The 11,695-nt window shown below is 41.0% G+C and overlaps 1 protein-coding gene across 1 annotated transcript; it reads left to right on the forward strand.

Moving 5' to 3' along the window:
* Positions 1–8,314: 8,314 nt before the first annotated feature.
* LOC148017646 (uncharacterized) lies at positions 8,315–10,985 on the forward strand. Its single transcript, XM_087662791.1, has 2 exons — positions 8,315–8,805; positions 10,814–10,985. The coding sequence occupies exon 1, from the start codon at positions 8,417–8,419 to the stop codon at positions 8,774–8,776; it is 360 nt and encodes a 119-aa protein (XP_087518917.1). The 5' UTR covers positions 8,315–8,416; the 3' UTR covers positions 8,777–8,805; positions 10,814–10,985.
* The last annotated feature ends 710 nt before the right edge of the window (positions 10,986–11,695 follow it).

The following is an 11,695-nucleotide window of genomic DNA, read 5'->3' on the forward strand; positions in this document are numbered from 1 at the left end:
TCATCTATAACCGTGTTTGGATCTGTTGCTCATCGTCGGCTCTCCTGCTCGAACCTTGCCATGATACCACAGTCCATTGTGGAGCGCATTTTGTCAATATGCTCCACGTGAAAATATCGTCCACGCAACCACGCTACACTATATATTTTGTATTGTACATTGAAACACTCAAATTAGTTGTCGCATATAAAATATAGATATGACAAATCCTAAACACATCATCACCTTTGGACTACATCCCTTCGAGAATTCCCACTCCTCCATTGAGACCTCCATCCCTTCACGAGACGCTACACTCAAAGCTCCATGCAACCATCACGTTGACATGAACCGTGGCATCTCCTCCATACCCTCAGAATATTGAATCTGTTGATGGCGCGTACTACGTCGAAATTCAGATCGCGTTTCCTCTCGATCTTGCCTAGCTTGCTGGTACCTAGTGAGCCACGTCTCCATAGAGGCATAGTGCAACATACAAAAGCGATTCACCTTCTTCTCCATTGCAGCATCCATTCTTTTTTCTACCCCATTTTCAACCACCACATCTCCGGTCAGTCGATCATCGTCCTTCAGCGACCATAGCATATTGTTGTCTGGATCCACCATTGGTAGCCATTGTGAAATATGCACTAGCACCTCAGACACCAACCAACCTTCAGCCATGCTACCTTTTGGCCGAGCTTGTTGTCGCACAAAGCCTTTCAGGGTTTTCATGAAGCGCTCGAAGAAGAACATCCATCGTGTATGGACATGTCCAACAATCTTCACTTCATCTACAAGATGCACAAGAAGATGGATTTGTATCATGAGCATGCTGGTAGGCAGGTATTTCTCAAAGAGATAGACCGTCTCCACTGCTCCCCGCCTCAAGGATTCAATAGAGGGCGTCTTAATGATCCATTGCACCAAAGTCGACAACCTGTAAATGGCCTTGTGTATTTCTGGAGTAAGGCATCCTGCGATCGCGATCGATAGTACAAACTGCCACAAATGAAAAAGTATTATGAACAATGGCTACACTCCAAATAGCAAAATGTGCACACCAATTACAATCCATTCATAGTACAAACCTGACATATCTTTTGCCAATCATGGGATTTTAGCCCTGATAATTGGTCGTCTTTAGAAAACGCAGACCTGAGAGAACGCATCATACCCATCAGAGTGTGGATAGACTTGACTATTTTCTTCACAATGCACTCTTCTTTAGTGGAAAAAACCCAGGGAGCGTAAGGTAGTTGCAAGCAACCATGAGCACTTGACTGTGGCCAAAGCGCCTCCATCTTTCCTACCTCCTTCAAATCCATTTGTGTCCCTATAGTGTCTCTCTTTCCTGTGATGTGGTCCCATAGCAAGCTGCCCATGTTCTTGAAAATATGCATGGGATCCAACAAGTGGTTGATATGTAAGTAGATCCAATATGGCAACTCGTAGAAAACTGAGAACCGCCGCATTCCATTTGGATGTGATTCCGCGTGGACCATTTTCAGCTCGTACCAGCTTATGGCATTCATACGTGTTGGAGGTCATCCAAGAAAACCTTCCCTGACTTGATATACCATCTTCTTCATGGTTCGTGACCTTCGGGAGTCTAACTGTGGCCCACACAATGGATATGCATGATAACCTGAGGTAACCAGACCTATTCCAACACCATGACCCAGTGAATACAAGCTTGAACGAGATAAAATATAGATATTACCAACGAGAATGAAAGCCTATTTACCTGAGCACTCTCCGAATCCCGGAAAGTCATGCATCATCCACATGAGAATGGCTCGAATATTGGCGGATTGTTGACCATCACGCTTACTCATATCTTGCATGGTGACACCCTCCTCCCACAAAATCTTAAGCTCATCGACTAATGGACAAAGTTACATGCCCATATTTTTGACTTTGTAGTGGCCGGGGACGAGTAAGCTAAGGATGAGATGTCCTTTCTTCGTAGAGAGCCATGGAGGGATATTGTAGTTGACAAGGACTATAGGCCACACACTGTAAGAAGTTGAGCGCAGACCGAATGGGTTCACGCCATCCATTGCAAGACCGAGCCGAAGATTCCTTGGCTCTCGAGCAAAGCCTGAGAAGGTAGAGTCAATGTGGCTCCATGCACGTGAATTCGCTGATATTCGTTGAACTCCATGTGTGGATCTATTCTATGCATGCCACGTTTTCAATCTCGCCATGCCAGACGTACGAAACATGTGGTTTATGCGGGGGATAAGCGAAAAGTGTCTGAGAACTTTTTGAGGGATGGTTTGCCCTTGCAAGTCCTGTCGATACCTGTGAGCACCACACTTTGGACATGTCTCCATAGTCTCGTATTCTCCTTGAAACAATATGCAATCATTGATACATGTATGGATGTTGTTGTATTCCATGCCAAGCTTTTGTAAAACATGTCGTGCATCATCATGAGACTCATGCATGGTATTTGTAGGTGGTAATATATGATATTTCAATAACCTGAAAAAAAATCATAAAACACCTTGAAAAAGAACAAATGTTTTTAATAATAATGCCGAAAAGAAATCAACGAAGTGTACGTACAAGGTACTTTAACAACTCGGTCGCACTCGCATCGCTCCACCTGTATTTTGCTTACCACTTAGGAGTGCAAGCAGTGTCTTCAGGCGAGATACTCGGCACCTATCATATAATGGTATGGATGCTTCCTCTCTAAGTGGATCAGAAGTCTCGACATCCATGGGAATCAGTGCATCAATCATTGCCTCCACCTCAGTATCCAAGATTGTAGGTAGGTCTAGGAGGCTACTTGTCTCCTCTGGTATTGATGGTATAGATTGGATGGTGCCTTCCAAGTGGTGCATTGGCTCATGCACTCCATCCATCGTACGCCCACGAACTCTTCTAATTGGCCGCAAAGGGTACACTTCTCCTTGGAACGAGACGTCACCTTCCTGGATAGAAAATTTGCCAGCCACACCCAATCTTCTTGTATATGGTATTCAATTATCTTGCGAGTACAATGCATGATTGATATTAACTTTTCTTACCGTTTACTGAAAATCCGCAATTGCCTGATCAATGATCTCAGATTGAAACTCGCCGAAGCATCGTACGTGTTCTATAGACAATCGACATTTTCGTCTAATTGCCAGCTTGCATTGAGAGTAAGGATATGGGACACGCTGATTAAGATATGCCTCGCGATCTTAAACAACAAGACCTTCATTATTTTCCATTTTGTCTATGTTACGACAAACAATTTGTTTTTGTTATCATTCTTTTTTTCTTTCTTAAATTATTCTCCTCTCCTTGCATCTCTCTCTCTTTTTCTCTTTCTTTATCATGGTGTATGTATTTCCTCTCCCTCTCTCTCATTTCTTCTTCTTTTTTCTCTTCCTCCCCCTTTCTTATTTTCTTTAATAATCATGGCTACGATTACGATGAAGACCACCACGATCACGGCTATGACTACGATGAGGACCACCACCACGATCATGGCTACGACTATGATGAAGACCACCATGACGACTACGACTACGACTATGACTACGACTATGACTATGACTATGACTATGACTACGACCACGACTACAACTACGACCACGACCACAACCACGGCCACGATCATGACCACAGCCACAACACGACCATGACCACGACCACAACTACAACTACGACCACAAATATGACCACGACCACAACTATGACCACTACGACGACCACGACCACAACTACGACCACGACCATGACCATGACCACAACCACAACCACGACCACGACCATAACCATGACCACGACCACAACTACAACTATGACCACGACCACGACCACAACTACGACTATGACTACTTATATAGAGATGAAGAGAGAGACAAGAGTTAGGGAGAGAGTAAACTTAGAGAAGAAGAGGAGAGAAGTGAGAGAGGTAGAAATAGAAAGAGAGATAGAGAGAGAAAAGAGATAGGGGAGAGAGAAGGATTTAGGGAGAGTATAGGAAGAGAGAAAGAGAGAAGATTGAGGGAGAGAATGGTTGAGAGAAGAGAGAGGAGAAAGAGAGAGAGATCTTACTAGAGCATTTGACACCCATAGCCAACACACCGTGGAGAATACAAGCACAAATTGACTATGACTAGGACTACGACCACGACTACGACTATGACTACGACCACAACCATGACCACAACCACGACTACGACTATGACTACGACTACGACTATGACTACAACTATGACTACAACTACGACTAGACTACGACTACGATGACCATGACCACAACCACGATCAAGACCACGACCATGACCATGACCACGACCACGACTATGACTACGACTACGACGACCACGACCACAATCATGACTATGACTACGACAGCGACGACCATGACCACGACCACGACCACGACCACGACTAATTATATAGACATGAAGAGACAAACAAGAGTTAGGGAGATGAGTAAAGTTGGAGAAAAAAAGGAGAGAAGTGAGAGAGGTAGAAATAGAAAGAGAGATAGAGAGAGAAAAGAGATAGAGGGAGAGAGAAGGATTTAGGGAGAGTATAGGAAGAGAGAAAGAGGGAAGATTGAGGGAGAGAGAATGGTTGAGAGAAGAGAGAGGAGAAAGAGAGAGAGATCCGACTAGAGCATTTGACACCCATAGCCAACACACCGTGGAGAACACAAGCACAAATTGACTACAACTACGACCACAACCATGACCACGACCATGACTACAAATTCCCCTTTACCATTTACAACTCACCCACCTTCTCTCCACACTATTGCACACTACAATCTCTATGAGGGCATGAGATTGGGATCTCCACAGATACCAAAGCATGATTTGTAGCTTCATAGTTGCATATATACTACTACTACTCATAAAAGAAACCTTAAAATAGTTATTATGCTCAAATATATGCTTGTTAGAGCAGAAATTTGTTCCTAAGAATATTCTAAGGATGAAAGAGGGTTAATGATAAAATATTATCCTTCATTGCAAGTGATTTTATATTATATTTTTAAATTAAAATTGATAGTTGAAGATGAGTTTTCTAAGAGATCTTATGGTGATGCTGTTTTAGTTTTTGCGAAGCATTAGAATGATGCTGTTTTAGTTTTTTGTATTTGTCTTTTTAAGAAGAGATTGATTTTTATGGAATATCCAAAGTTATTTTTGAATTTACGTTATAAAAAATGAATGTTTTTCTAACTGATAGGCTGATTGCCTTCGTTATATACTTCTACAAAAGTTCTTGTCCCCTCATAGGTGGATATTTGGTTACACACTAAACCTCTCACAAGGTTAGTGGCTAGATCCCTTCACCAAGGGGATAGTTTGAGCATGGTGGAGGCTAGGACAAGCCCCATGTATGAGAGGTCTCTTTGTAGGAAGAACATTATGCTAGGAGGTGCAAGTGTGCTAGGGTTCTCTAGCCATATATCCCTTAGGTTTGTTGAGGATCAGCCTAACCCCTATGAGCCTAGGATGAGCTTATTGTAAGGTATTATTTCCTTTTCTCTCTTTCTCTCCCTCTCTCATTTCCTCTCCCTCCCTCACCCTCACCCTCTCTTTCTCTCTTTCCCTATTAGGTTCAATGATTTTTCTCTCTTTTTCTCTCTCCTCTCCCTCTCTCATTTCCTTTTCTCTCTTTCTCTCCCTCTCTCATTTCCTCACCCTCACCCTCTCTTTCTCTCTTTCCCTATTAGGTTTAATGATTTTTCTCTCCTCTCCCTCTCTCATTTCTTTTTCTCTCTTCCTCTCCCTCTCTCATTTCCTCTTCCTCCCTCACCCTCACCCTCTCTTTCTCTCTTTCCCTATTAGGTTTAATGATTTTTCTCTATTTTTCTCTCTCCTCTCCTTCTCTCATTTCCTTTTGCTCTCTTCCTCTTCCTCTCTCATTTCTTCTCCCTCCCTCACCCTCTCTCTCTCTTTTTCTCTTCCCCTATTATGTTTAATGTTTTTTCTCTCTTTTTCTCTCTCCTCTCCCTCTCTCATTTCCTTTTCTCTCTTCCCTCCCTCTCTCATTTCCTTTTTCTCTCTCCCTCTCCCTCCCCCTCTCTCATTTCCCTATTATGTTTAATGTCTCCCTCTCCCTCTCCCTCTCCCTCTCTCATTTCCTCTCTCTCTCTCAATACACACGAATTATACCTCATTTTCTCTCCCTCTCCCTCTCTTTCTCTCTCATTTCCTCTCCCTCTCTCAATACATATATTTTATACCAAAAACAAGTAAAAGAGAGAAATAAAACTCCCTCTCCCTCTCTCATTTTCTCTCCCTCCCCTCTCCCTCTCCCTCCCTTTCTCTCTCCCTCCCTCTCCCATTTCCTCCCTCTCCCTCTCCCTCTCTCATTTCCTCTCCTTCCCTCTCCCTCTCCCTCTCTTTCTCTCTCATTTTCTCTCTCTCTCTCTCAATATACACAAATTATACAAAAAACAAGTAAGAGAGAGAGAGAGAAAACACAAAAGCAAAGCAAGAATGGACAATGCACTCACCGTAAAGACTCAAAGAAGGGTTTGGCAGCTCCTCTTCGTGAGGTGGCTCCTCTTCGCCCTCTGTACACCTACTCCTCTTCTTTGCGAACGGCGGTGGCGGCGGTGGCGGTGAGAAGCTATCTTTTTCTCTTTCTCTCCCTCTCAACAAGATGGTTGCTCTCCCTCTCGCTCTCTGTTTTGTGAATGTGCAAAAAATGACACGCTCTGGGTACTGTCACTATTTGCATCGCAATTAGCGTCGCATTTGTGACACAAATAGCGACGCCACTATTTATCATCGCTAACGCCCGTCGCTATAGGTTCATATCCTTATAGTGCACGTAGCTTTTCAAAACTAGGTAGAGCTACTAGAACATGACTCTCTCTTGTTGGATAAAATCCTAGTTAACAAAGTTTTGGGGAAATGAAATTATATAGAGTATTGGTCCTTGACACCTGCAAGTTTAAAAGACTTTGCCACTCATGAACCAATTGCATTGTTGGCCAATCTCATCATTAATTGTTTTCTAAGTGACCCTTAATCTTAGATGGATTTTAAATTGTTGTTAGGATGCTTCCAATGTTTTTTCTTCAATTTAAACCTAGGATGCTTCCAATGTTTTTCCCATGATCAACTAAGTTCATTATAGCTAAGAGGTGGATTGGATAGTGATGGTGGGCATGGAACCTTGCATTTTGATGAACTATTGGAGGAACCCTCTAGGATCATAGTGGGGTTACCTGATAGCTTACCTTTGTTTGAGTGGTTATTACTTGATGATTTGATGGCCCTCTCTTCTTGTGTTTGGTATGATGAGGGCCTTGGGGTCAAGCAAGTCATAAAAAAGTTATACCTTTAGTTTGCCAACATAGATGCATAATGTATGCATTTATATATGTATGCATGCATGTTACATGTGTGTGTGTGTGTGTGTGTGGATTCATGTATCACACACACATACACACATTATGGAGGCATGCTTGTGTCCTTAGTGGATTTGTTATTGTTACGTGTGTGCATTTGCACATAGCTAACTTATGAAGGAATTTGTCATTAGGTTTGTCAAACTAGTTAGGTATAAATAATGCCATTTATATGTACTATTATTACACACACATATGCACACACATGCACATATGTATATATGTACATTCCCATATGTATGCACAAACACATAGCTAGCTTATCGAGTAATTCTATTAGCTTAATCAAAGAAATTATCTATAAAGAGTGGCTTAGTACATGTATTATTAGTATCATTTTCCATTTTATGCTTACATTGGTTAATATATAATATGGTCTCTACAACGATTGGCATACGTTTGATGAGAGACGTATGAATGTAACAATACTCTTCTTTAAAAACTTGTACTTTGACACCGTTGGTTCTGTGAAGAAACACATGCCAATGTGAAATGTTTTATTTTAGGAGAGCTAATTCAGTGATTTGACATGGGAAGTTTTGAGTAAAACCCAATCCAAAGAGGAATAAGATACCGATCTCATTTTGTGATGGCAAGTAACAATGGAGATTAATATGGGCAAGCAAGCTTGCAGAGGTGGGAAAGGATTAGGAAGCTAGAGTAGTGGCGCGTTAGAGAGAGAATTAGTGGCGCGCTAGAGAGAGAGAGAGACTGTGTATGGTGCGCCTTCACTAGACTCGCTCCTCTGAGAGAGAGAGAGACAGAGAGAGAGAGAGAGAGAGAGAGTGTGTGTGTGTGTGCGCGTTGGGGGGGGTTGAGTGTGTGTACCTTTAGTCAGTAGATTCGTTGCTTGTGTTACTTAGGACGTTGCTTGTGCTGCTTGTGTACAGATTGAAGGCAATTTAGGAAGCAAGTGCGCGACACAAGGTGTGATTTATAAGAGGCTAGGAAAGCCGAGGTAGAGAACAACGCAGGTAGGCAGACACACACATACCTACAGAGAGAGACAGAGAGGGAGAGGGAGAGAGAGATTGATTTGTTGAGAGGGTCATGTTTCTGTTCATGGTGGGAGGGGTGCGGCAGCAGGTGCGAGAGATACTGGAGAGGGAGGCGGCGACGTGCCTGCGGTGCGGGCATCCGGCGCATTCCGTGAGCTACGACAACGTGCTGGAGCTCTTCTTCTGCCCCGTGTGGCGATGGCCCGCCAAGCAGCCCGCCGTCTTCTGCAACAACTGCGGCTTCCTTCTCCCCGACACCACTCGCTTCCACGCGTCCCACGATTCGTCTCTTCCTCCCCTCTCGCCTCCTCCCCCTCCCAACGCCGTCAGCGCTCGCTGCTGGAGTTGCTCCCGCTCCCTCCAGCCCGACTTCCATTTCTGCCCCGACTGTGGCGCTCGTACACACCCCTAAGCGCGCCACCTTACATTCCAAGCAAGTTGGTGCGTTTATTACCCTTCCCATACATACATACATACATACATGTATACACATACATATATACATACATACATACACACACATACACCCACCGAAGTTATGGTGATCAAATTAATGGCTTGAGTTCAGCTCTTGCATCTCTACTATCATCTAGATAAAAAAAGTAGAAGGGAGAATTGAACGAAGTATACGAGTTCAGAACCCAATCCAAGTATGCGGCTTTAGAGCCAAATGACATGACTCATGGGATAACATGAAGATCATGAGAGATGACAAAGCCTTTTGGCATTTTGTGATTGCCTTTGCCTGTCTATGGTGCAAGCCCAGTCCATGCCATATTCAGCCCCTCAAATTTGAAGGGTAGCCTAGATTTCCATTTTGAAGTCTATAGTTCTTGAAAGGAAACACAAATAAACTTTCTTATTCTAATCGTTATTTTGAATGGCACTATCTGCTTTGCCCTTAAGAGGAAGGACAAGACACATTTGAAGGGTATTGCAACATCCAAATTAGAAACTAGAGGGTTGACACATTCTATTTCATTTATATAGCCATTGGTCTATTGATTGAGGCAAGTTAAATCTCTACTAGAGCAAATGTCTACTTTGGGAGTATTTTTTATTGTCTCCTATTCAAGCCATGCATGTGCCGTAATGCTCATTACTTTGGGCGGCTTATGTTTGCTATTCTATTAGCCGGCCATGTCTATGACATATCATTCCTTTCCTTTAGTGATCTTTCAAGGATTTTGTTTTGGCTTCTCTATTATGACAAGCGAGTCTCCATGCCATAACATTCATTCTTTTTCTCTACTATAAGTGAGCGTTGCCATAGAATGGAGTAAGAGGACCTTTAGTAAGCAATTTATGATAAATTGACACGTTCAACCAACCCTTGTGAATGTGAGTTATGGAGGCTAAAGAGCTCACTAAGATTCATATACGACATCATTTTAGTTGTAAAAGTAGGGTAATTGGATTTCTTTAAACACAAACTCACTTTTTTTCAAAGTGAGCTATGCATTTGCAAGGACCAAACAAAAAGGGTAGCATCTAGACCAATCTTTTGGCATCTTGGGAGCAAGCTTAAAGGGAAGTGAGACGTTAGCAAAATTGAACCTTAAGATAGGGTGTTGTTGGCACCTCTAAGGTAGGTGCCCATTTATAGATTCCTTTTCCAATGTACCACAACCTTATATTTGGTCTTGCCAAATATTCTAATAAAGCAAGCCCTTTTTTTACAAGGTGTACTTACAATGCATGTCTTCCCACATGCTGCCAATTCGTCCGTCCTTATATAAACATCCCTTTGGTAGTTAATGGTCCTAAGCCAAATTTTATTTTCTTTTGTGATATTCATACTGAAAACTATTAAAAATGGTAATGTCTACTTTCCATGTTTTTAAAACTTGTTTCCTTCTGACAATATAAAAATTTCCCTTGTTAATTATCACTTCCTCAAATATAAATAGAAACTATTCAAGACATAGACTTAGAAAATAAAAAGTAATATGGAATTTATGAGCCATAGGTCATAAGCACACATTCCACTTCTCTTTTCCACCTTTAGAGTTCTCAAAATTTCAAGTGTTTTTTAAGTCTTGTTTACTTTCTCTCAATTTAAACCCCGGGTAATTCACTATATGTATACCTTCTATATCACACACGCTCAAGGCCTATTTATAAATATCCTTATCTGTGAATTGTCCCTTAATAAAACATAACCCTTTTCTATTCAATTTGTAAGTAAGCTTATTATATGGGACCCTTTTGTATGTAAAAAATGTGTAAAACTAGTATTTTAAAATTCCATTATGTTGAACCCACGTGATACATACATATATTTATGACTAACCTCCCTAGGATTTAAACTTTCTTAAGAAAGATAAATGTTGGTTTTCATTTTTCCCTACCTTATCTTCAAGTTAATATTTTTATATTTTAATGCATCTCTAAGGTAAGAAGCAACTTTGAAGTTTCCACATTACCTAACTCAAATTTTTTTTGTCAGGTATTTTCATCACAAGAACATCTCCATATACTTGGAAATGCACATCTCATTCATTACAATTAACTATGGTATACCGATATGCGAGAGACCTATGGAAATTACCCCATTCTATGACATGTTGTATTATATTCAATTGATGTGGATATGCTCTGCTTAAAATATTTTCAACAAATCATAGTATAGAGCTTGGAGAAATTGGAAATTTAAATGCATTAAGTGCATTAAATCAAAATAGAATTGTTCTTGCACTGTTTCATTTGTATATATGCTAAAAATTATTACCCTTGAAGGTTCCATGTGCTCAAACTCTCTAGTAGGTCACTTTCTTTAGTGAGTGAGTGTATATCCTTGGGGTCTTCCAAGGGATGCCTTCTCACTTTGCCTAGAATGGATATTGATGCTTCTAACCAATTATTTGTCTCAAAAGTATAGTAAAACTTCCAATTACATTTGAAAACCTCTCATCATCCAAAGAGGGATTTGGTATTCCATTATAAAGATTTTATGTGTTAGTTCATACAAGTGTGTAGAAACAACATTCTAGTTAAGGAGGCATATATTCTTGCTCATAAGTGTAACTCACAAAATTAATTCCCTATGTTCCTTGTAAACAAAAGGATGTGAAATCATAAATGTATCAAACATTTAAATCTTTAGATCTAATTTGTGTACCTTGAAAATAATATATCACATTGTAAACATTTTCAATGCATTATAAGTATTTTATATGGATTTGCATAAAGGAAACCCTCATAAAGAAAGGTCATGTGTATATCCTTATTTTTAACAATGGTACTTTTGCCATCTAGTTTTAGACTTTTTGAGAACTTAAAAAGTTTAAGGCATTTGAAATTTCGGAAGCAATGGCAAGAGGGCAAAGCT

The sequence above is a fragment of the Lygodium microphyllum genome, chromosome 22 (genome assembly GCF_053477565.2).
Source record: "Lygodium microphyllum isolate KBCC chromosome 22, Lygodium_microphyllum_v1.1.10, whole genome shotgun sequence".
NCBI lineage: Eukaryota > Viridiplantae > Streptophyta > Polypodiopsida > Schizaeales > Lygodiaceae > Lygodium > Lygodium microphyllum.